The 26,975-nt window shown below is 31.8% G+C and overlaps 2 protein-coding genes across 2 annotated transcripts; one reads left to right on the forward strand and one right to left on the reverse strand.

Annotated features, from left to right (window-relative positions):
- The first annotated feature begins 65 nt into the window (after positions 1–65).
- Positions 66–22,156, forward strand: LOC111423887 (DNA polymerase epsilon catalytic subunit 1). Its single transcript, XM_023057273.2, has 22 exons — positions 66–221; positions 276–399; positions 489–707; positions 4,592–4,821; positions 4,871–5,503; positions 5,552–5,745; positions 5,806–6,146; positions 6,198–6,390; positions 9,204–9,471; positions 9,522–9,695; positions 9,745–10,185; positions 10,243–10,608; positions 10,673–10,856; positions 10,908–11,213; positions 11,269–11,502; positions 11,578–11,765; positions 16,828–18,039; positions 18,094–18,348; positions 18,409–18,535; positions 18,586–18,827; positions 21,401–21,558; positions 21,625–22,156. The coding sequence occupies exons 1-22, from the start codon at positions 130–132 to the stop codon at positions 22,059–22,061; spliced, it is 6,618 nt and encodes a 2,205-aa protein (XP_022913041.2). The 5' UTR covers positions 66–129; the 3' UTR covers positions 22,062–22,156.
- Positions 22,157–22,655: 499 nt separating this feature from the next.
- Positions 22,656–26,975, reverse strand: LOC111424058 (sulfide:quinone oxidoreductase, mitochondrial-like). Its single transcript, XM_023057466.2, has 6 exons — positions 26,778–26,975; positions 26,391–26,721; positions 26,134–26,331; positions 23,298–23,504; positions 23,056–23,242; positions 22,656–23,002 (listed from the first exon to the last, which is right to left on the reverse strand). Exons 1-6 carry the CDS (start codon positions 26,840–26,842, stop codon positions 22,695–22,697), a joined length of 1,296 nt encoding a protein of 431 aa, XP_022913234.1. The 5' UTR covers positions 26,843–26,975; the 3' UTR covers positions 22,656–22,694.

The following is a 26,975-nucleotide window of genomic DNA, read 5'->3' on the forward strand; positions in this document are numbered from 1 at the left end:
TTAATGCCAATCGCATAAAATGAAAATATCTATATTTTGACGTAGTGTTTATGGCGGGAAATAAATACAATTTGGGTTATGTCAGGTTATGTTGTGTCAGGTTAGGGTGCAACAGATGATTTTTTAGAGATGAATTTGCAAAATTCTGGAAAATATAGAAAGGAAAAGCCCGAGAGGCAAGGGCAAGAATTAAAAGAAAATGTTCAAAAACCTGGGTTTAGGTATATTTAATATAATAAATTAAACAATTAATTTAATTTTTTTTTGTTTTAAAGGGAGGAAAGTTCAGAATACAGAGTTAAGCAAGTTATTGAAAACGACAATATCGATAACAAATATGGATTTAAACGCATTAAAGAACCATGTGAAAGGACAGGGTTTCTACTTAATATGCATGCTGTACGTAGTTTTTCTTAATTCCTGTTTTTTATATTGTTCGGAAGACAATAAGATCTAATTTATTATGTATATATATTTTAATTGTTTAGTCGGAAATGTTAGATGAAGATAAACATCTTATTGCAACTGTTGATTATTATTTCATGGAGGAAGATGGTTCTAGGTTTAAGGTATCATATCCTTTTCAACCTTATTTTTACATTCTGGTGCCAAAGCCTGTTATTGAGGAGGTATCTCAGTTTTTAATGAAAAAGTACTCTGGAACTATTTCTAAAATTGAAGTCAGTTTAAAAGAAGATTTGGATTTGGTAGGTTTATTAAAGTGTATTTGAATTAGAGCCGACAGAAGCGAACAAACAAATTCATTCATTTACACCAGCATGGGGAACAAAACAGAAATGAATGAACTAATTCGTGTTCCTGCAAGTTCCAAAGCTTATTCTTAAATAATTCAAAGGAAGTAAGTGTTGTTTTAGAAACGAATGAATTCACTGCATTTCCTTTCTTGACAAATAAGAAAACACTTCATTAAATAGAATTATATAGAAAGGAACCATGTTTATGGAACCCAAAATCAAAATTGTACAAAACATTAAATAAAAGATGGGTGTATGGAATAGAATCTCTACTTTTTACTTTTTTTCCCTCTTTTTTTGTTGAAAGTTCAGCAATAACTATAATACTAGCGTCGCTAAGTAAAATATCTGTCCATATAATGATATTTTAACAAAATTAAGAACAAATGGATGAACTGGCTTGTAGAGAACAAGCAAAACACTTGCAAATTCGTTCGCTTTTGTTCGCTTTAATTTTAATACACCTTTATATGTGTAGATTAAAACACTTTTTTTAATTGTAAGAAAAAGTTTTGTGTCATTAAAATTTCTAATGAAACTTATTAACCAGCTATTTGTAGAGCTAAACTTACATTTTTGATAAATTATACATTAATATATGAAATAGCCACATGAGAATGTTCATCCCATAATAGCTCTTTAAAAGTAGTTAGTCAAATGAAAATCTCAGATAAAAAGAACTAATTTTACAGGAAAAAAAAGAATCATTTTTTTCACAAAGCAAACCCAGAGTGGACTTTTAGTATTTTTGTATATATGAAGTAGTGGTGGAACGAATATTCGGCGACTATCCAGTATCTGGCCTATCTGGCCATTTTTTAAAATCCGGCTGGATACCAGATAGTTACCAAATATCCGGCTTTGGCCGGATTAAAAACCTATTACTTAGTACTCCACCATTCACAGGAATTAATATCTCTTTTAGGTGTTGGACACTTTAGATAATAATCAAGTTCAACCTCAATAGGACTTTTTTCATTGAATACAACTTTATTTATATTAGGTTTGTCTTTAGCAAAGTCATTGTAACAATCGCAATACGATATATAAAATCTCTTGTTGCAGTTACGTCTAGTTTTCTTCTCTTTGCTTGCAATTCATTATCACATTCACTACTAACAGAACTGTCGGTGTTATCACTTTCGATTATTAATTAAAGTATCCTCTTTTTAATGCAAAAACCCGTTTTGAAAAATCACTTTCAGTTCTTGAGAAATATTATTTTTGAAATGATCGAGAATTTTTTCGAATTTTATAATTTTCGCCGATTAAGTTTTAAAAATTCGTATAAAATCAATTTCTTGGAATATGAGTATGAAAATTTCCCAAAGTGCTAATAAAAGTGTCCTCTTTTCAATGAACAAACCCGTTTTGAAAAATAGCTTTTAGTTTTTGAGAAAACAATATTGGAAGTTTTGATAAAATTTTCGATGTTGCAATTTTTATCAATAACTTGCAAAATTGGCTATAAAATTCATTTCTTAAAGGATCTTTGTTGAAATATCGCCAATTATTAATTAAAGTATCCTCTTTTTAGAGTTGCTTCGTTAGTTAATTCAGCATCAAATAAGTTCATTTTGTATCTTGGATCCAAATAAGTTGATAAATCTTATCAGCTTTCTTATTAATTTCATTTTTGTTCAAATATCGCAATAATGTGGCAATGTAGGGTATCACTTCAGCAAAATCACTATCCGTTCCGTCCTAATATGAAGTATATAAATAGAAAGTTCTGTTCTTACCTTTCCAGGTTACCAATATTATACATAACCATCCAAAACAAATTCATACATTTCAACATCTTCTCTCAATATCATTCATAATCAACCCCATCTCATTTAATCATTGTTCTAGATACCTGACAAATCATCCTTCACTTTCCTTAAAATAACTTCTGAAACCTCTTAACATTATTCTTCCACCTCCTTAACTCCGTAACCTGAGATTATTTTATGCTTATGATGATCAGGCAGATATTTTTTTTCTCATTGCAGCATCAAACTATTTTGCATGCAGAGCATCTCAATAAGGTTGAGATTTTTAATTCCACAATTAATAAACGGAAATTTTAACATAAGTAATATAAATAACCCAATATACATCCCTATAAGAAAAGTTTACATTTACTGGATCTAAAAAAATTTTCTTGCTTGTTATTTGCGTAATATACTTTTCCCATGCTTGTACAATATTTGGATATGTGCTATCTAAGGATACTATACGACATTCTTACCTTTCAATTTGAAAAATTTTATTTGAATTAAATCTGTAGTCAAAATGTCCATTCTTCAAACATATATCTTCAATCAAATTATTACAAGTTCACTTTCTAGCTGTTCTAATACTACTCATGTGAATCTTTTCTAAAGGATAGATGTATAAAGTTTATCAAAGTATATAACATCTTGTTTTGATTGTTGAATTTTTCCATTTCCAAGACAATAGATTAATAATTTTTTTTTCTTTGATACATATCAATTTACAAAAAAATATAACTTAGTTTGCGCAAGCCTAACCACGTTTAATTGATTTCATTGGGTTCAAGAAATCATCGATGATTTCTCTCTTATGCCTTTGTAATAGAAACTACAAATTGAATTCAGTTCTGGACATTGATCTGAATTTTTAAAGTTTGTTTTTATAGTTTGTTGGAATTTTTACGTTGTTATCATGAGATTGGTATCAAATCTTAACATTTTCGCAGTATCTTACACTACATATACTTTAAAAACTAGAGGACTAACGGGGAGTATATTCATATTCTTCGTTAATTGCAAACTTTTTCGGCTTTAACAAAGTACGAATTGTAGAATGATGATTATATATTTTCGAAATAGAAGAATGACTAAACAATTTTTTTGATACGTTATGTTTACATGACAAAGGAACTGCACGCACAAATGTAACAACTATTTTGCCAATACATTTTATCACAGAAAACTTGTAATTTGGCATCGTTAGTCATGTATTATTGTTATAAAAAAGATGGAGATCTTAGAAGATGTTGAGTAACAACAAGATCTTAATCCGAAAACCATCTAGTTAAACCATATTTTATCTTATGTTCCACACCAGTCTCTCTCAAAGATGGCGATAACGCCCTATTATGGGCACTAGAGTCCAACAGGGGGTAGTAAAGGCCACAGAAAAAATTAGGGGGTGTTGAAGCGGTTTAGAGGGGCGATGGCTGAGTTTTGTAATGACAAAGAAATTGCCTTGTAGAGTATTTTATCAGCTACCACGTCTATGACAGGGTGGTACAAAGGCTTCATAGCGCACTTAAAAATGATTACTGTAACATGTCATCAAAGTAGTTAATATAATCCGAAACAGCTCTTTAAATGACAGATTATTTAATCAGCTTTGTGTTGCTAATGATAAAGATTTCGATCAATTGCTCTTTTATAGAGATGTACGTTGGCATCAAGAGGTACTTGTTTTACAATCTGTTTAACTCTGTGATAGAATTCTTGGAAAACAAAGATACAGAATTACAGGAGAACCTCATCACATCAAAAAATAATGTTGCGTACTTGACAGATCTGTATAAATTGTTTAATGATATCAATCTCTAACTTTAAGATGACGACCTTGTTAAAACAAAAAATAGTAGTAATCTTGTAGAAAAGTTTGACAGCTCATTCATATTTCAAATTTCATGTTGATTCGACAAGTACTTTTGGAGATATTAAGCTGGTTCCATACTTAATAATTCTTGCATAACAATATAATCCAACAACTTGAATTTAATCCATTATAAAATATTTTTTAATAGTTTTTTGTGTAATTACAGTTTCTTTACTAAGAGAAAATTAAAGTTGTAATTAATGTTTTAGCCCAATCACTTGATAGGATTAAAGCAACAATACTTAAAATTATCATTTTCAAATCAATCTGATATGATAAAAGTTCGAAGAGAAATTTTATCAGTTGTAAGAAAAAATCGAAAAAAGGATCCCGGAAGTGAATTTTATACAGAATTATTAGCGAACGCGTTGGGAGCTCAAGATGAAGATGTGCACACAAAAAATTCTACGAACCGTTTAGAATGCATACTGGATATTAGGTAAATTGTTAAAAAAAATCTATTTATTTGTTTCATTCATTTATTTTAGGGAATACGACGTTCCTTACCACATTCGGGTATCAATAGATTTAAAAATATTTTGTGGGTCATGGTATACAATAAAAATAAAAGGTCAATTTATCGAACCGGCAATAACACTCCGTCCGGATTTAATTGAACGCCCTGAACCAATCGTTTTAGCTTTCGATATAGAAACCACAAAGCTTCCATTAAAATTCCCCGATTCGAACACCGATCAAATCATGATGATTTCTTACATGATCGATGGTCAAGGATATTTAATAACGAACAGAGAAATTGTTTCGCATGATATCGACGACTTTGAATTTACACCCCGACCGGAATTTGAGGGCAAATTTACAATTTTCAACGAAGATAACGAAGTTAAGCTTTTACAAAAATTTTTCGATCACATTTTGGACGTACGGCCGCACATTTTTGTTACTTATAACGGCGATTTTTTCGATTGGCCCTTTGTTGAGAATAGAGCTGCCGTTTATAATATGGATATGAAGCAAGAAATTGGATTTTTTAAGGATAGGGAAGGGGTGTATACGAGTCGACCTGCGATGCATATGGATTGTTTTTGTTGGGTGAAAAGAGATTCATATTTACCGGTGGGATCACATGGTTTAAAAGCTGTTTGTAAAGCTAAATTAAGGTAGGATTAACTTCAAATTGAGTTAAGTGGTTAATTTTTTTTTGTTAGATATAATCCTGTAGAGTTAGATCCTGAAGAGATGTGCCCATTAGCCGCCTCAAATCCACAAATTTTAGCAAGTTATTCAGTCTCTGATGCTGTGGCTACTTATTATTTGTACATGCAATATGTACACCCATTCATTTTTGCGTTATGTACGATTATTCCATGTGAACCTGATGAAGTCTTGCGTAAAGGATCTGGTACAACAAATTATTTGATTCTTTTTTTATTTTTTTTTGTCATTTTTTATTCTATTTCAGGAACTTTATGTGAATCATTATTAATGGTACAAGCATTCCAAGGTAATATAATTTTCCCAAACAAAGAAGAGAGCGTTTTTAATAAATTAACCGACGATGGACACGTTTTAATACAAGAAACTTACGTTGGTGGACACGTTGAAGCGTTAGAATCGGGCGTATTCCGCGCGGATATTCCGTGTCGATTTCGCATGGTTCCTGATGCCATTGACAAACTCATTTCTGAACTTCCAAGGACGTTAAAACATACCATAGAAGTTGAGGAAGGAGTACCAATAGATCAAGTTACTAACATTGCTGAAGTCGAAAGCGAAATAACTCAAAAATTAACCGCATTAAAAGTAATTTTAATTAACGTTGTTTTGATTATATTTAATTAAAATTTTTTAAAGGAACATCCTATGAGATTGGAGAGACCACTAATTTATCATTTAGATGTTGGTGCTATGTATCCAAACATCATTTTAACCAATCGTTTGCAGCCATGTGCTATGGTTGATGAAACTATGTGTGCTGCTTGTGATTTTAATAAACCTAATGCTTCATGTCAAAGAAACATGGCTTGGATGTGGAGAGGAGAACATAGTAAGTAGATTATTGTTGTTAATTAAAACTAATTAATGTATAAATTGTTTTGAGAAATAATATCATTATAATAACAAAGTTGTATAGAAATTATCAAAAGTTAAAGCATAGATTAGGTGGCAAAACTTCTTGTGTGATACCACTACGTCTACTATTTTACTTGTTAGGGAAAGGTTCGTACTTGATTTCACCATGTTTACCTGATTTTTCTCATATTATCCAAATATGAAGTTTCTTGGACTTGGAAGGGTATTACTAAAGATGTGTTCTTTTGACTACACACCCCAGCCCCTGCAAATATTATCTATTCAGAAAATTTACCACTGCTTCTAGGTTTTTCTAGAGAACCTAGAAGCAGTTATAACCCTTATATGATAATATGGTTGGTGCAATGAACCTATCAGCTATTTTGCGTTCCTTACTTTTTTAGTAATAAGATGAAAGGCAATAGGAAACAAAAAAGTTTTAAAATTTGTGGAGAGGGTGGCAATCAACCCGCGACTAAGATAAAATTCCTTCTAAGCGAAGAGTGACTTGCTTTACAATTGACTTGTGCTAGTGATGACAAATCTTCTAACTCTATCTAACTGAAATAGATAAGCGAAGAAACATAAATTTTTGTTCAGGTGGAGAACAAAACATCAATTCAAATAGGCGTTAACAGACGAAACATTACACCAGCGCAAATTCATTGTTCTTATTTGAAAACCAAGACACGCCAATATCTTTCTTGTCCTCGTGCCTGATGAATATTTCCTCTGGTTGTTGTGCGTTATTGTGGTGCAATTGTTATACGCTAAGATGTACCGCTAAATTATAAAAATTGAAAGAAATAGTTCTTTGCTGGAAGTCTGCAGAAATATTACAAAAAGTGGCAACGAAGTAGGAGTTGTTAATCACACTATTATGCAAATCCTCGCGTTAATGAACAAGTTGTAACTTGATCACTATACCGATTAGAAGTTTGTGAAATAGCGATAGTTGTAGAAAATTATAGAAGTCACGTTAAAGTTTAACATTGTCCAACCGAGTGAATTATTTGCAAGCCTGATAAAGCAAACCATTTGAAACCATTTACAAAGCTAACTAATATTTGAGAATGCCATTTGGTCTCTGGAGAGAAATATTGTTGGTTTAGTTTATTTATTTGAGTTAAAATTGATTAAATCCATGTTACCAGTGAAGAAATAAATGGTCAAAAATGAAAGACAGTTTCAATGTACTTTAACTGGTTGTAAAATTTTTATTTTTCGTCTGACTAGTTTCGCCTTATAGGCATCTTCAGAGACTCTACGTTGAGAAATATTTGTTTTACAATATTGTACTAATCCAAACTTAAACTAATTAAAAGTTTACAACAATTTCTTACTTGTTAAAAATGTGAAGTTACATCCATCTTATCAATCATCATTTACAACCCGTTAAAGCACATTGAAACTGTCTTTCATTTTTGACCATTCAGTTTATTTGGATGATATTTTAATATGTAAAAAGTTATGATGTTTTTTAACGATATTGTTCCAAAAACATTTTGATTTATGAGGCTAGAGGATATATTTCTAAAAAATTTATATGATATATTGCTTCAAATACAGCTTTACCATTTTCAGTTTAGCAAGGACTACGTTCTTTTTTGTTTAAAGTCTTAATCAGATAGTTTTGGCAGAATTAATGACGTTAAATTTAAGAAAGGTGAAATCATGTCAAGTTGCGCTTAGTAATAAAAACTTGTTTACATCGTTTACAGTAATTTGCTAGTTTCTTTGAATTATTTTCGTAACTAAAATTAGAATTGCCCAACTGTGTCTATAAGTTGATTGGACGGGGTACTGATATCATCCCTTTTCTTCTTCCACTTGTTTTAGAGCTATTAGTCTGTAAAATACTGAATTAGTAGTGTTTTCGTATTTTAATCTTTGTCATGTTACCTGTGTTTAGGATTTCGATTACTTTTACAATGTTGGATGGGGTTCCTTTCTGAAATAGTATCCTCAGAATGTCTGCTAGGCGTACTCTGTCGAAGTATTGTTAAATTGTATTGATTTTTCTTTTAGCTGTTTGATAATAAATAAAGCTTCCGTTGTTGACATATTTTTTTTCTAAATGCTTGTTGCTCTTCTCTATATTCAATTCGCGCTGCTAACTTCTTTTTCAAATTGTTTATAAACAATTTCATTGTTATACGTAGAACGATTATTTCTCTCTATTCTCTATAGTTTTCTAGGCACATCTTTTATCCCTTTTTGATAATATAATAATGCACCCATGACAATCTTCTGGCATTGGCGATGAACTCAAGATATAAAAAGAACAATTTTTCATTAAATTTCTTTCCTCTATTTTTTAAACGCTTTTGTTTCCTCAGTTTTTCATCCAATTCTTCTTCACTGATTGTTATTTTGTGTTGTTTCATATTCATCTATTTTAGATGTTTCTTGAGTACAACAATTATATGTATATTGTTGGAAATAAATCTCCCATGTTTCTGACGGGATGCCATTTGATTGGAAATGTTCTTTTGTTGTCAGCAGTTTTCTACGTCACATTTGTCTGTTATATTAGTGTTTTGTAGTTTATGTGCTAAACTGCTCTCGTACTGTTTGCGCGTATTTCCACTGATGGTGATTCTGTGTTGGATTTTTCTACACTAGTGGTTCTGGGTGGGTTGTTCCTTTGTTATTTTGCGATATAACAATAAAATAATTGCATTATTATTTTTGCATTGTTAGCCATTTCCAAAACTCAAGACATAATTAAATTTGTAAATTTGTTAAGTTAATTTAATATAAAATTTTATTAATAATTTTCTTAAGTGCCTGCTTCACGAAGTGAATATCATAGAATTCAACAACAATTAGAGACGGAAAAGTTTCCACCACAATTTCCAGGAGAACCACAAAGAGCTTTTCATCAGCTACCTAAAAAGGAGCAATCTGAGCACGAGAAGAAACGTTTGCAATTGTACTGTAGGAAAGCGTATAAGAAAATTAAAATAACTAGGGTTGAAGAGAAAGTTACCACAATATGTCAAAAAGAAAATTCTTTTTATGTTGATACAGTTAGAGCTTTCAGAGATAGAAGGTGAGTTAACCAAATAAAAGTTTTAGTTTGATGACTAATTTTTATCTTAGATATGAATATAAAGGCTTATCGAAAAAAGCTAAACAAGATGTTACGAAAGCTATTAAAACTGGGGACGCATCTGAAATAAAATACGCAAAAAATCGCGAAGTTTTGTACGATTCATTACAATTGGCTCATAAATGCATTTTAAATTCATTTTATGGATACGTAATGAGAAAAGGGTAAATCATAACTACATAAAAACTTCAATTATTTATTAAATTTTTATAGCGCACGATGGCACAGTATGGAAATGGCAGGAATTGTATGTTATACCGGAGCTCATATTATAATGAGAGCCAGAGAAATAATCGAACAAATCGGACGTCCCTTAGAATTGGACACTGATGGGATTTGGTGCATTCTTCCAGCATCTTTTCCCGAAAATTTCACCATCCTTACAACTCACGAAAAGAAAAAGAAATTTTGTATTTCTTACCCTAACGCGATTTTAAACGCTATGGTTAAAGAATACTTTACAAACGACCAATACCACGAATTAGTTAATCCTGAAACTTTAGAGTACATTCAAAAAAGTGAAAATTCAATTTTCTTTGAAGTGGATGGACCTTACAAAGCCATGGTTCTACCCGCATCTAAAGAGGAAGGAAAAAAATTAAAAAAACGTTATGCTGTCTTTAATTTCGATGGGTCATTAGCCGAATTAAAAGGGTACAATTTAATTTTACTTTAAATCTTAATATAAGAGTGCTTATAATATATTTTTAGTTTTGAAGTAAAACGTAGAGGTGAATTACAATTAATAAAAAATTTCCAATCGTCCGTATTTGAGGCGTTTTTAAAAGGCGATTCTTTGGAATCTTGTTACGCCTCAGTAGCTCAAATAGCAAATTATTGGTTGGATGTTTTATATTCGCATGGTAAACACATGCCTGATTCTGAATTGTTCGATTTAATTTCGGAAAATAGGTCGATGTCGAAGAAATTGGAGGAGTATGGTGCTCAAAAAAGTACTTCGATAAGCACCGCGAAACGACTGGCTGAGTTTTTAGGTGATCAAATGGTTAAAGATGCTGGATTAGCGTGTAAATATGTTATTTCGAGGAAACCTGAAGGTGCACCAGTCACAGAAAGGTAAAATATCTTTTTAATTAATTTTAAATTTCTTTTTTTTTGATATTTAATGATTATTTTTTAGAGCAATTCCCTTAGCTATATTCCAAACTGAAGCGGCTGTTCAAAAACATTTTTTAAGAAAATGGTTAAAAGATAATTCACTTTCTGATATTAATATAAGGGATGTTCTAGATTGGGATTATTATATAGAAAGATTGGGAGGTACCATACAAAAAATTATTACAATTCCAGCCGCAATGCAAGGTGTAAGTTAACTTATAAGAAACAAAATTTCTTCATTTTAATGTTTGAAATAGATTTCAAATCCAGTTCCAAGAATTCGTCACCCAGATTGGCTTCATAAACAAGTATTAGAACGAAACGATACCCACAAACAAAGACGTATAGATGATATGTTTCAAATTTGTCCAAAACCCCAAAACACTTCAATGTCAGTAGATATCGAAGATACAGCTTCTTCTTCTTTATCATCTACATTTAAAAGACCTGTGGCGACTGTAAAGAAACGAAAACGAAGACCTGAGAATGAGTTTGAAGATGTTGATTTATCGAAAAGTTGGAAAGAAGTTCTTGGGAATCCGCCACCTATAGGAACAACAAGAGTAATTTTTTCACGAAATTGTACTGTTGTGTTTTTATGTGGTTTTTATTCTACAGGAAGAACAAATGGAATGGTTGCAATTTCAAAAAAGAAAGTGGAGGTATCAGATTTATCAGAAAAATAATGGGGTTCAAAAAACGAAGCGACAAAAACACAGTGTGGTGAGAACGTCGCAGAATATATTGGGTTCGTTTTTACATAAAGCTCAACGGACGCTGGTTATGTGCCCATGGCAAATTATTCAAATTGCTTCGACTTCAACTCCAGGGGAATATAAATTGTGGGCACTTGTAAGTTTCAATTTAGTAAATTTTTCATAAAATTGAAAACTTACTATTAATGTGAACCTTTACTTTATCTTATAGGTTGAAAACGAATTGCACATGGTTAAGCTACTCGTCCCTAGAATATTTTATGCTAACTTACGAGTTCCCAAATGTGCTGATGAAGGTGCAATTTTCAAGAAATGTAATCGCACTCTACCAAGATCTAGACCAAGTTATAATTTGTATATGTACACTGTACCTGAAGAAACCTATCAAGAATTTGGAAAGTAAGTTAGTTTTTAATAGTACCTAAGTGCAAAGTAATACAAAAGTAGTAGAAAATTATACTTTCAAAGTGGTGGATGTTAACAATCTCTTTAAGAGTAATGTCCTTGTTTATAGATAATAGATATACCTAGTTATCCAACCGGTCGAGTTGTAAAAGAACTCAGAATAAAAGATTAATTGAATTTATGTGATTGAACACGAAATTGTTTAACATATAAAATATTTAATTACATTAAACATTACATCTAAATATTTAAAAAAATGTCTGTCCTTCAAATAATTATTTTCGATTTAAATTGTAGTAGAACTACAAACGGTGAGTTTTGATTTTTGTTCGTCCTATTGCAGACTTAATTCCAGACGTGGTTGCGCCGAGCGTCCACATATTAAACGAGTAGGTAGTATAAACAAAGTTTTTTTGCAACTACTCGAGTTTGGATAAACGACTTCACGTATACAAATTCGTTCTTTATTATTTCGTCGTTGAGAATTCTTTGGTTAAAATACAAATACGAAAATTAAAAAATATTAATTAGAATCAATTAAATAAATAAAAACGAAGTATGTATTTCTGATTTTATTAAACGAGTGTTTCTAAATTGATGTGAAAGACTTCAAGGGATGATTTTTCAGCGAAAATTACGGGGTGTCTTGCATATAACTTTTTGTTCAAAACCCCTTCTCCTCCAACTTATAGCCCTCTAAAATTAAGAAAAAAATCTGCAAATTTCTTATCTCTTGACATTTTACAACTTAATTTCTTTGACTAATAATAACCAATCTCTGAATTAATTCACTTGACCCTGTATATTATTTTATTTGTTTGTGATCAAACTAACAATAGCTTTGTTCGTTGGGACTGCACTACTTGCACTCACTTGCACTATGCAGTTTAGTGCAGATGTTGTGTGTTCGTTGGGGATAGTGCAGTTTAGTGCAGGTGCACTCATACTGTTCGTTGGGCCAGGTGCAGTGCAATTTAGTGCAGTTGGTGCAAGTTAGTGCAGATTTTGTTGCACCTGCTTTCGATTAAGTTCAATAAGTGCAGTGTAACTAAAATGGCGGAATATTTGAAAACGTGTTTTGTAATAATTAATATTAATATTAAATATTAAGAAATAAAACCTTATAATAATTAATATTTGTTGTATTAGAGAACACAGTATATTCAATCCCAGTAGAGGCAGTAGAAAACTACCCCTACTTTTTTGGAATAATTTAAAAACTACCCTGTCGATTTTGGCGGCATTAAATACACTACGTTTAAAAATATTATGTGTTTCTTCTCATTTAGGGGTGGCTGGGGTTAACTACCCTCACCACCCCAAATTTTTTTTTGCAAGTACTGCTTATCAATTTTGGTGCAATTTAGCATGTGATTTCTTTATACGTTAAGTAGTACTTTTGAAAGAACTAATAAGGGTTAGTAGTTTGGTATAGAAAATATATTTCGCTAATAATTGAAAAAAATAAAAAATAATAATGATAATTGATGAATACTAAAAAAACATTCTGCGATAATTTCATTTTCCACGAGTATTTCGCTGACAATCTCCTGTTCGTCCATTTAAAATATTATACACTTTTTTTATAAAAATCTGTTCGTTGGGACCACGGTTTATACACTTTTCTGACCTGCACTAAGTTGACATGACATTGCACTGACTTACACTTCATTGCACTATGACGTCATACGAGTGCCATGTCGTGCAGAGTAGTGCAGTCCCAACGAACAAAGCTAATTTTAGGAGAAAATGTCAAGAGACAAAAAATAGTGAATCCCACTATTTAAATCAAGTTTTTAAATAGAAAAATGTAGACGTATTAAAAAGTTCTAATGCAAAGTATTATGGGGTTGATTTTTTCAGCCTCTTGTATTAACATTTTCGGGTTATAAAAATCGTCAAAAAATGTCATTTTATTAACAACAGTTACCTGCCAAATTTCAAACTTCTAAATTCCTCCATAGTGGATTTATTAAATAAAAACAATTTTTTCCCCTAACTTTAGAGTATTGTAACTCGGTAACTCGATTTTTGCTGAAAAATCACTCCTTCAAATCTTTCGCATTAATTTCGAAACAGCCTGTATATTAATGAACTTTTTTAAGGTGACTTTATTGTGTTGTCTGAACATAATGAAAATCATGAATACATAATAACAAAAAACATAACAAATCCTGCTAACTACTTATAATTGCAAATTACAAATTACTTATGTTGTAAAATAGTAACTTTATTGCTTATTTTAATTATGCATGGAAAGGAACACGATTGCTGAAAAAACTAAAATGACTTTTGTTTATGGAGCAGTCAGAGATATTAATCTTGCCCAAAATTTATTCGAACAAAGATTTCTAGACAGACACATCCTATTTTGTGTAAGATCTGCAATAGAGAAGAAGGCGCTACAAGAAATTCAATGTTTAAGCTGTTGTTCGTAATAATACACATATTTCTTCTCGCGTAATTTTTATGACTCTGCTGTATCCCAACACAGTGTACTTAGATTTTTACATTGCCATATATTTCACCAGTACGCTGTTTGCATCAAGAGCTTCAGGAATGATATCCAAAAGCCAATTTCATTTTGTCATTGGATGCAAGTATGCTTTATTGGTTACTAGAAAATTCTTATTGGTTACGTGAAATGAATTACTAACGACGTTGGGCAGTTAATATATTGTGTGGGATTATAGGTAACTTTTCAATTGGCCCTTTTTTCGAAAAACATGCTTATCAAAAAACATGTACCCTTTAGCGGCCCTTACACGATCAATAGTATTGACAATGTCAGTATTATTGATTAGTATTAGTGTTATTGATACAACCATCAATCCTCGTGGTAACCAGTTTCAATACTTCACTACCTTCCCTGATCAATATTATTGTCAATAATTTTGTCAATAAGTTTGCTCAATAAGTTACCTTTTTACCACGAACAGAGCGAATCTACGTAGTTTTACTCGGTTATTTTCCGGTTTTTCCTTTCCAAATAAGGATAATCGTACAAAAGCTTGCGTAGCTATTATTTTGGCGCTTGGAACTACTCTTCGAGTGAAACGCAAACACTGGATGAAAGAATGGTTGAAGAAGAGAGATGAATATTCTTATCTAGTACTGTTGATAGAAATCAACCTCTGCGATGTTGATGATTTCAAGAACTACTTTTGAATGGATGAAAGTTCCTTTAACAAACTGTTACAGATGGTTGAACCATTTTTGAAAAGACTAGCCTTAACCCTGAGGTACTTGGCCACAGAAAGAAATTTTGAAGACTTGAAGTTTTCTGTTATAATGCAACTATCAGCAAAGCTGTAATAAAAACCTGTGAAACCTTTATATATGTCCTACAAGACCAACTGAATGAACTGGATGAACCAACAGTATCTTCATCGTCTTGAACGTCAACAATGTCAGTTAATGGGACGGCCATTTTCACTACTTGTTCACAGGCGCGCAGCTTGAACTGAACTGAGTGTAATGTAGAAAATAAGAATTAAACCTGTTTTCAAATCATCTGGGTTAACGCTTTAACGCTTAGTGGCTTCTATAGAGATCACTTATCAATAAGGTCAAATACCTGCATTACCACAACTAAATTGTTTCTAAAAAGAAAAAAAATAATTTGCCCTTTAAAGGATTAAAACAACATATGTTTTTCAGTGTGTTGCTAGACATGTTTTGTTATTGTTATAATTAAATAAAAGTAGGTATGTAATTTTGAATGTTGAATTTATTACACTGAGTATTGATGGAAATATTTGCGTCAACCCTACACGGTCTATGTATTATCAATATCCGCTCCAATTTTCAGTATTGATGCTCGAAAATCAGAAAATCCGGATTTTGATCAATACTCTATCAATATTATTTACCGTCACTAAAATTTTTTATGTTACACTGTCAATATTATTGTCAATATGCTAAGGTATTGTCAATATTATTGATCGTGTAAGGGCCGTTTTAGAAAAGCATACTTAACAAATGAAAAATATTGATGGCGCTTCTAAAATGCAATGAATATCGTTCAAAATACCTTCCCCCTTTATACGATGAAAGTTTTATGAAACTTTTTTGATAAAATCGATGTTTTATGAGTTATTATTAGGTAGTCTCAATTGCTATGCCTTACTCAGTATATTAAATATAGTCTTTTAAACAAACTTTTTAAAAAGATTCAACGCAGTTGGAGTCTTCTTATAAAACAAGTTCATACACCTACTTAAAAAATTTGGCGTCTACAAATCGGTACCTACCGACGAATAGTTTCAACAATTGATTACATTACATCCTAAAATACTAAAAATACTAAAATATATGCAACTTATTTTACGTTTTTCGTAGTAATACGTTAGGGCGCGTATAGTAAAATTTAAATTTTTATGAATGGCGACACATAAGTCACCCTGCCATCTAGGCATCACGACCACGAACTAAATTCTTTGAATAACTATGTATATCTATAAACAATGGTAATGTGCAGAGACTTAATACTAGCATGTGTGTAGGTCACTTTTCGAAGTTTCTGCCAATAATGTTGTTTAAACCATTTAAACTTTATCACAAGCTTCCATATCAGTTCAGTAATACTGTATTAGCTTTAGTAAATTAACAAAACTGTCAGTATTGGGCAAAAGAAAAGGTTCAGTTTCAGTACTTAATTAAGTAGATAATCATTGTGCGTTATTAATTACAATGTTAAGATAAAACCATGTTATATTTTATCTGAAATAAAATAGTTGTATTTTTTTGAACATCCAGGTTGTATCTCAATTTTGATACACCCCGTACATTTTAAATATTTCTCAAAAAATGCGCTTAAAAAAAATAACAGATGTCCAACATTTTTCTGGAAGAGTAATCCCCGAATTTTAATCGAATTTATTCCTTACTTTATGTAAGTACTTACATAGTGTATACATTTAAAATATTTTTTAGCCAAAGTTATTTGACTCACGTGTATACTATATGATGTATATAATTTTATTACTCTTAACTTGTCGGTTTATACAAATTTGTTATTCTTGTGTGAAGCCTAATTCATGATATTTATTTGTAGGAAAATGTATGTTGACTTGACAAACGCTGACGTTGAAGGAGTTTATGAAACTCAAGTACCGCCATTATACCGAGTACTTCTACAACTAGGTTGCGTTTGTAAAGTTCTCCCAGGAAAACAAAACTTAGAATCATTCAATTTAAACGAGCTCGAATTAATAAGCATAGCGAAACAACCATATCTACCAAAAAACTCATTAAAACACATTTATTTCTATCAACATCGCGCTAGTTCTGGACCAAAACAAATTTTAGCATTATTTTTATCGCCGTTAAAAAAAGCCTTCATTTTCGTAGTTGATACCGTCAAAACGAATTTATTACCAAATTTGAGCAGTTTATATCAAACGGAAAGATCGTCAAAACTTGAGAGAAACGTCGAAGAAGATTTATTACCACCAACAAATATTAATTTTGAAATTAAAATTGAGGTTGATATTAATCAAGTTTACAAACAGATTCAAAAAGCTTTATTAGCTTATAAAGAAGCGAAAATGGGACCGACTTTATTAGCCGTTCAATCGTGCGATGATGTTCATAATTTAATAAACCACATTCCAGGTTGTACCGATTTTCCTGTTGCTCAAATTCACGTAAAAGATATCGATGATTTATATAATAAATTAAATTGGCAAACGGTCGGCGCAAAAACGTTCATTAAACATTATTTAAATAGCGAAAGAGTTCTTGAGTTGATGACCGAACAATGTCGTTATTTTCATCTTCCTCTGGGTAATATGTCCGCGGATACAGCAATTTTCGGCGCAGATCTTTTCTTTGGAAGACATCTAATGAAACATAATCATCTTTTATGGTGTTCACCAAGTGATCGCCCCGATTTAGGTGGTAGTCAAGAATGTGATGCTCGATTATTAGCTGAAAATCAAGAAGGATCAAGTGAAGTTTGTAATAATCCCGGTTGGTATTCAATGTCGAGCGTTGAATTAGATATCGACAGTTTGGCTATTTGTACGCTTTTGCAAGCACATCATGTTACTGATATTGAAGGAACCAGTACTGCGACCGCTTTTGATGCTGCCACAACAACCTCTATTGATGATATGATTTCTGGGACTAGCGTTACGGTTTATGATGAAACCGCACGATGTGCTGAAGCTTTTAAAATTTTACGAACAATGGCTAGTACTTGGATGAGAGACATTTCTATGCATAGAAATGTTTTTGCTGATTTTCAAGTTATACATTTCTATAGGTGAGTAAATTTTGTTGGTATTAATCCATTTTTTAATCTATTTTTATCTCTTAGGTGGTTAAGGTCACCAAAATCGCTTTTATACGATCCAGCACTTCTTAGAAATCTCCAAAATTTAATGAAAAAATTATTTATGCAGTTGGTGGCTGAATTTAAACGATTGGGATCGACGATTATTTATGCAAATTTTAATAAAATCATCGTATCCACACGAAAGAGAACTGTTGGTGATGCTGTTGCTAACATCGAATTTGTCGTGAATTCAATAAGAAATAAGGAACTGTTTCATTCGTTGGAAATTTCTTACAGGTTCGATCATTTAATATTTATTTAAAAGATTTAAAATGAAAATTTAATTGATTTTTAAAGACAATGTTGGGAACAACTCATCTGGTTAGATCCTGCGAATTACGCAGGGATTCAAGGTAAGCTTCCAGATGAAGAACACATCGAAGTTAATAATGAAGAAGAAGAAAACGAAGAACAAAACACTGGGGTAAGTTATATATTGTGATAAATAATTATTTTTAATGTTTTGTTTCTTAGCCTGTTGTTGTTATGAATTGGAATATAGCAGAACAACTTCCAGAGGTCGGTGGATGTCGAAACAGTTTTAATACTGTTATAGCTGGTTATATCAATGCTATTCACATGAAACTCAGTCAAATTGAAATTAATCGTCATTCTATTGCGTTGAGTCAACCCAGTTTAGGGTTGGCGGCTTATGACAGTGTTGTAGAATTTGCCAAGGAGATTATTTCTGGAGAAATTAGTCAAAATTTATTCAGGTAATAAAATTTTTAATATTTTATAATCATTAGAATAGAAAACAAACCATCATATTGACAAAATTGGCAATAGTTAAGTTAAAATTATTAACTTGGTCGGACAAAATGAACAAAATGTTTCATAAACATACCTTTTCAGTTTCTCTTTACTATTTTTTATATCAGAAATTGTTGATGTACCACCTACTCCATATTAATTTGCCAACAGTTTTGCACTTTCACTAATTTGTTCTTAATAGAAGCATCATCATTAACACTTTAGTATCTAATATCAACATTGCTAATAGTGTAAGCAGTAAATCTATGAATATAGCAATTGGGGCACAGTTGGGAGTGGGAGGTAGCCAGATACGCGTTCAACAAGATAACTTTAAATGATATGAATTTGTTTGTTTTTCACTTTATTTCATGAAAAACGATAATTTTTTCTTTAAAGAATAAATTAACACAACATAACATAGAGCATAGAAGTAAAGATTGAAGTAAATTTTTCATTATCAATATTTTTTAATGCCAAAAGCTGTTATCTGAGCATAAACAACACACTTGATAGATCACTTGAAGACATTTTTATTATTCAATGCCTTGATGATTGAACATTTTATTATATCATAAAATATCCTCATGTCTGTAGCTATATGGACATGAAAGTAAAGATCCAGATGAACATTTTGAGGTATTGATGATATTAATCGAATCCTCCGTTATTTTGATACGGCCTAAAACAACTCAACAAAATCAGATTTTTTGGCATTTTTTAAACATTAAATTCACTGAAATCAATATTATTATTTTTTAAATACAACAAACAATAACATTCTTGGAAAAAGTTTTATGAACTCGCTTGTTTACCTGTTAAAGCTTTTTTGGCAAAAGAGGTTCTCATTGTTAAAAAACAATCACTTTCTGGGAAAAAGTGTTTTTTAATAACTCCACTTCTTTATGTATTACAAATTACAACCTTGTTCTGCCAAACAGTCAGTATAAAAGAATATATTGTCATATTTAGTTCTTCTTGAGACACCTCAGTGATCTTTCGTTTAAGAAAATAGCAAAGTGTTGTAAAAGTTTTGTTGATAATGGCAAGCAGCGATGAAAACAAATCTTCTTGATATTTGTGATAGTGCTTTTAGCAGTACTATATATCGCATAGTGAGCACTATGCGTTGCTCACTTTAGCGATCTTTGCTAATCTTTCGCTCATGCTATCTCAATCTTGTATCTCGCATGTCTGCCGTATTTTGCCACTCTTTATTCTGTCGTGAATAGTGACCCTCACTACCAACATTACCTTTGGCATCTTAGCCGTTCTCAAAATTTGCTTCGTCGTGATTGTGTCTATCCTTGTCTCAACCGCATATGTCATGATAGAATTTACTGCTGTTTTATAAATACGTGTTTTACTGTCAGTGATTATAGCTTTATTTGCCATGTTATGTCCTGTAAGCATCCAGCTATTCGAATATTGCGGTTTATTCGATTGTGTGCGCACTTCGTTCATGATATTTCTATTAGTCTGGTGAGATAGTTACTAGTCTGGTCTTTACTGTGGGCTTAAAACGTATAGGACTTTGATGATAGTCATTGATTTTGTTTTTTGTATTGATATTTCCCTGTTATAGTGATTGGCTGTCTGGTAGAAATTGTGAAATAGGCGCTACTGATCATCTTTTCTGCCGGCGGCGAGTACGTAGATGACGCATGCGTAGCACAATATTTTATCTTTTCAGCCCGTGAGGTATATCCTCCTGTTGTTTGTTTAACATTTTCAGTGAATTTGTCCATAATGTGATTAAACAATGAAGAGCTTAGGGTGTTTCCTTAGCTGATTCCTGATACAACCTAAATTTCCTCTGTTAGTTTATCATCTAAATTAAATTTGGTATATTTGTTACTATACATGTCTGATATTAATTTTATTATTTTGGGATCTACTGATTTTTGTCAGACACTTGTGTGTGGTTGACAAAACGGAGAAAGGCTGGTTTATCAAATTCTATGGCCTTTTCAATTATGTGGCGTAAAATAAAGATTGCGTTAATAATGGATGTGTTGCTTTTGAAGCACTGTTGTTCTGTGAATTAAATCACTCAGGTCGGTAGTTATAATGTTCTTTAGCAGTTTGAAAACAGCACTGAGTTGAGTACTACTATATTACGATACTTCTTCGGGTCTTGTTTATTACCTTTTTTGAAAAGTAGTATTATGATGCTGGCCTGCCATTCTTTGCGATGTCGTATATGCAAAAGCTAATACGCCATATGTTGCCATTCGTACTACTTTATAAGTTTGTTTGCACATTGTCTAGGCCTGGGACCTTCTTGTTTTTTAATTCGACTTTAGGTATGAAGTATTGGTCATCACTTCACTAGTTTCCAAAAAGGGAAAACTTTACGGAAAGCATTTGACTTCCAAACCACAGGCACCCGGCTTTTTGTTCAGCTTCTGTGTTGAATCAGAAGGGATCAGAAAATGTACTCTTTTCAAATCAACCATTTCAGCTATATCTTCTAACATAAAATTTGTTTTGAAATTTGTATTATTATAAATTTTGTTTTTGTTTTAATGTTTAGAATCACAGAAAAAGTAAGAGATCGAGTACAAGTTCAAACTAAAAATGGGCAAAACCCAGCTCTAGAATTAATAAAATCCATATGTCACGTATTATCATTAGATCCAGCTGTGCAAGAAACCGTTCAAGTTCTTCGAAGTAATTTACTACGATTAATTGGTATATTACGGATAATGTTTTCTAAATATAACTTAATAATAATTAATCATTATTTATTAATATTAGGTGTTGGTGAATTTTCCGAGAAAGCAACTTGGTCCGACCCAACTGTTTCTTACGTAATTCCACAACTTATATGTAAAGCTTGTAATCATTGTCGCGATGTCGACTTGGGTAGAGATCCCCACAGAACGGAATCGTCTTGGTTGTGCCCTTTATGTAACACAGCTTATGATAACATGGAAATAGAAAATTTACTGCTTGATATTGTAACCAGAAAATTACTCGCTTATAATCTACAAGATTTGCAATGCAAAAAGTGCACCCAGATTAAATTGGAAAATTTGATAAAACATTGTCAATGTGCTGGGGAATTTAGAGGAATCATACCACGCGAAGAATTGATTGAATTATTGAAGACATTTTTACATTTGGCAAAAGAATACTCTATGCAGGCTTTAGAGGAAACCATAACGAATATTTTGATTTTGGTTGGAAATTAATAATAAATCGATGTGATTTTAGATTTAAGAAAAAAGATCGTCGTTCCATAATTTTAAGGTATGAAATAATTTTTTAATAAATTTTTAAATTTTTATTTTTAACATTTAATCCTTAATCACGTACATTTTTATTTATTAATAAAACAGGTAAGTTAAATGATGTACTTTGTTGTTTTAACTATTTCCTGTATATTTATATGGATAACTATCCTGATAACTATCTGGCCGATAAATTAACGGGAGGATAAAGATATTCGCTGTTGTACAAACTGTTTTTGTCGGGAGGATTGCTATCGGCGAAATAAGAGTCAGTTGGTAGTAGTTTTTCTCCATATCTAGTGTTATAGGTTAACCTATGCAGTAACCATACAAAGTTTTTATATCAAAACCTAAGGTAACCATAAATATCTGGCGGATAACTGTCTTATCGGCACCACTGAGTACTCGCTAAGTTGTCCTGCCGATAATCTCACCGATAAAAATATCCGTACATTGTAATACAACACAAACTAACTTATCGGCAGGATTACGCTGTCGGGAAGTTTATCGGTATATTGTACAACCGGTCTTATGGCCGTTAGAGAAACAAATGAGTGATTATTATACTTTTTTATTTTTGACACAATATTTTTTTTAATCACTAAATCCTAAATGAAGAAGTTTACGTATAAAATGAGGTCCATTCCAAAATCCTTTCAACATGACATTCCAATACAAAAATGGTATCACTTCCTTTTTCATAAAGTACATAATTTTTGACTCGCAATTTTGTGAGAACGGGAAAGTTTCTAAAGGACAAAAACTGTAATCGAATTCTGCTAAGACACATTTTCCTACACCAGTAACTATTGGACAGGAAGCATAACCATTGTATCGTGCTTTACATTTTTGTCCGCTCAAAACGGATTGAATGTTTTTGTACACGATAGGTGCTTGAGCAGCTACAAATAAAACATTAATTTAATATATTAAAAATAACCAGAAATTTTATTACCGCATGCTGCTGCTGTTTTCGCATTAGGTGTGTTTGAACAATCTCCAAAAGCAAAAATATTAGGATACCGAACATGTTGCATTGTGTATTTATCCACTTCGACATAACCAAACTTATTTACCAACGATTTACATGTTGTTATTGCATCTGGTGGTTGCATTGGCGGCGTAACATGTAAAATTGAATACTAAAATAATATGTTAATTTATTAAAACAAATTTAATTTTTTTTTCAAATATTACCCTTTGAATGAATGGAGCGTTAGTTCTGACGTGTGTAAAAACTGCTTCATTTCTTTCTGGCCTCACTTCAATTAATTTTGTTAACACATTTACGTTGATCTCTCTTTTTTTACAAATGTTTACTAGAGTTCCTTCGTAGTGTTTTACGGCGAATATTTTAGGAAATGGTGTATTATAAAAAATATTTGCTTTATTCCGTAAACCTTTCTAAAAGTAATAAATAATCAATGTGATTTTTTGGATAATTTAAAATAATAGATAAATGTGTTGCTAATTTTTAAACTTATTCTATTTTCTTTAGACTCTTAATCGTTGAGATCTGCTAATAACATTAGGGCAGAAAAACGAATAATTTGTTAAGTTTGATACTTTACAAGAATTCGGTAACTTAATATTTTATCTAAACGTTTTGTTTACTTTTTTGGTTCTATGTTCTAAGGAAAAAACGGTTGCTGAGATAAAGAAATGTCATTTTTCTATTTTGGTTGACGAAAAGTTAAAAAAAGAATTCTTAGGGTTTTAACTGTTAGAATAGCTTGATGCCGAAATAATAAGTGTCACGATGTTTAATGTACGTCGATTGAACATGGGGAAACTCTTGGGTTTGGAATTCTGGATTTGATTGATGTGGTACAATGGCTTAATGCAAAAATAGAAGACCAGCTTGAACGTAAAGGGTTAATGAAGATTACCTTTCTAGAAAATTGGACACAATTTCGGGTACAATTCGAAAAAATAAATTGAATCTTCTTCGATAATTGGTTATTACACAGGAGAAGAGTGTGTTTGTTATAAGTCATGTAGTGTCTTACTCAAGTAAGTGATCTTTTTAAATTAAGTATTATAGACTTATATAAATTTAGTGTTCGGATTTATCTTTCCCTTAGAACTACATTTCAGTCTTTGCTCTTCTTTGACACGCACATTACACGATAACATTGAGGTTTCTTCTTTGCTTCTGATTCGCCTCGTTTTAATCTACGATTGAAATAAGTTTTAATTATGTTCCAGTCGGTGTAAGATGCCAATACATCGGCATATGTTGACATAATGGTACTTTTCGTTGTTAACAGATTTGACTTATACATTAGCTACATTACTAGGCTTAGATCGCTAGTTTAGAGCACTCTGATACATCACACTAATAGAGGAAGATAAAAATTGATATATTCACTCCCTTGACATCACAAAAAAGTGATTGTCTGTCAGATATAATTTCAGCAGCTGATAGTGTAGATGAGGAAGGAGATTATTAGAGGCTTGAGATACATCGAGGAAAGCTGCAGAACAATATCTTTTGCAATTCTCATTAATCTAGTTAGAAAAATAACTTGCTCTATTATTCCGTGTTTGTTGCCAAAGTCTAATTGATGATCCAGGATTATTTCCCTATTTTTTTATTATCGTGTTGAGTCTCTTGACATACAACTTTTTGAAGACCTTGCAGAGCATAGGTAGCAATGTTCTCCTAGTTTATGAACCATAATAATTGGAGCCACTTTCCAGATGCTAGGGAATTCCTAGCACCTGATAGATAGTTCCTGAGGAACTTTTCCTGTAATAACGTTCATTCTAGCAGCCTTATGTATATTTATTTTGTTTCATTATGATCTGTTTTATGTTGTAGTTGTGAACGTGCAGTGAGACAGTTCCATAGAAAATGTCACGTCTAAGGAGCTCAAAAGGACGTTACGGTCTCTAGACGTTTTGAGAAGTTATTTTCATATTTAGTAGGGGGAATGTGTTCTGATTTTTTTAGTCTTCTGGTGGCTTTTCTAGGTATTTTGGAATGCTTTGGTTTTGTTCTTCTTGTATTAAGTTTTTGTTTGACTGATGAAGAAGTTATATCTTTTCATAGTGGTGTTTCATAGTCCATGCTACCTCTTGTATATGCTTCGCCAGCTTAACCACCGTTGTTTCTAGGTGCAGTTCTAATTTTAAAGGTTGATCTAGCCAGATTAGGTTATCTAATTTTTCTCTGAATGCATCCCAATGTTTTTTTTGTTATGTAAGATGAACGTTGATTATTACCAAGGAGTAGTCTGAAGATAAATTAAAGCAACTTTCTGCTTTATATTTCTTTGTGTTGATTCCTTTAATAATAAAGATCAAAATTTTTTTGTGTTACTAACAGAGGATTTGTAGAAGACTAACCGTCTTTGTATTCGACGTTGATCTCGGTATCGTTGTGGACATTATTTGTACTTGGTGACTTTCCATTTTCTAGAGACTTTGAGAGATAGAGTCCTCTTACTACAAATCTAAATGTCTTCCCATTTTTTGGTTTGAAGGTGTGGCAACTTGACAGTCTTAAAGTGTTTCACCTCGAACACTTGGATCTTAATCGATTTGAAGCCGGTGTTACCATGATATAATTACTTGTAATCTTTTGCATCAGAGTGTGTATTAATAATCTGTTTGTTACTCGTTTCTATTGGTTTTTGTAGCAATAGTTGCTGAGCTTTGATTTTTTTCATGCCGTTATGGACTTCTTAATAGTTTTTTGTGATAGATGGATTCATGCTGAGATTGTTGGAGAAGCGTTGTGTTTATACTGGGGTGCTGTTTTGTTGGTGAGGTTAGTAGTGTTGCGTCATTTGCAGCTAGTTTTTGTAACAATGCATCCGCCGGTTGCATTAGAAGAGTTTCATTTTTTTGTAACATGAAACAATAGCGCAGTGAACGCTTATGCTCTATGGATCTAAATAAACACTGGAAATCTAAAAAAGGTTACAAAAGACGAGAATTTCTCAAGCAGCTTAGAAAAAATTGAGCAGTATTAGAATACGCGGAGTAAAAGCTTCCATGTTAAAACTTGAACCGATTTATCACTTACTATTCTTAAAATATCCTCCATAAGTAAACATATTTTAAGGGGAGCTCCAGCACATTTTATCAATCCATGAGGAAACGTAAATATTAAATTTCCTCCTCTAAATTTTTCTAAAGCGTGATAAGTTTTCTCTGCGTAATGTTTCGAATAAATTGAACCAACGTTATAATAATGTTCTAAAGCATCAGTGAGACCTTTTATCTAAACACAAAAAAATTAAACATTACATTTACAGTAACTCAATTTGAAAATGAAATAACCTTATCGAAACACAACTTCAATCCCACCGCTATAACTAAAATATCGTATTCTATTTCATCTCCTTTACATGTTACAACGGCGTTTTTATCCGGAAGGAATTCAGTGACTTCATCTTGTATCCATATTACGTTTTTTGGTAAAACTTCAGCAGTCGGTTTTGATGTATCTTTCATTCGTTTTATGCCTGCGCCACATAATGTGAACCATCCTTGGTAAAAATGGTCGGGCGATGGTTCTAAGAGGATCAATTGAGGTTTTTTTATAATTCGGGTTAATTTAGAAGCCAAACAACATCCTCCAGTCCCACCTCCTACCATCAACACTTTGCAACTATTAACGAGAACAAAGTAAGAATAAATAAACTTAGATAGTTGTAATTAACTTACCTGTAATTACCTAATAAGCCGTAGTATAATGAGAAAAATCTTATGCCAGAATTTGTATTAAACATTGATTTTTTAAATTATTTAAATGAAATTGACTTGAAATTTTGTTGCGAAACCATGATAAATTTTTTGTAGAACAAAAAATGTTCAACCTAACATTTTTTATTTAATTTAAAATGATTAAAAAATTTTAATGAC

Source organism: Onthophagus taurus, chromosome 7 (genome assembly GCF_036711975.1).
Source record: "Onthophagus taurus isolate NC chromosome 7, IU_Otau_3.0, whole genome shotgun sequence".
Taxonomy (NCBI): Eukaryota; Metazoa; Arthropoda; class Insecta; order Coleoptera; family Scarabaeidae; genus Onthophagus; species Onthophagus taurus.

Coding starts and splice junctions, on each gene's coding strand:
- LOC111423887 (XM_023057273.2), top strand. CDS start 130: ATGAATTTGCAAAATTCTGGAAAATATAGAAAGGAAAAGCCCGAGAGG. Junction 4,822..4,870: donor GAATGCATACTGGATATTAG/GTAAATTGTTAA, acceptor CATTTATTTTAG/GGAATACGACGTTCCTTACC. Junction 18,536..18,585: donor ACGAAGAACAAAACACTGGG/GTAAGTTATATA, acceptor TTTGTTTCTTAG/CCTGTTGTTGTTATGAATTG.
- LOC111424058 (XM_023057466.2), bottom strand. CDS start 26,842: ATGTTTAATACAAATTCTGGCATAAGATTTTTCTCATTATACTACGGC. Junction 26,332..26,390: donor TGAAGTTGTGTTTCGATAAG/GTTATTTCATTT, acceptor TTTTGTGTTTAG/ATAAAAGGTCTCACTGATGC. Junction 23,505..26,133: donor TGGAGGATATTTTAAGAATA/GTAAGTGATAAA, acceptor TATTACTTTTAG/AAAGGTTTACGGAATAAAGC.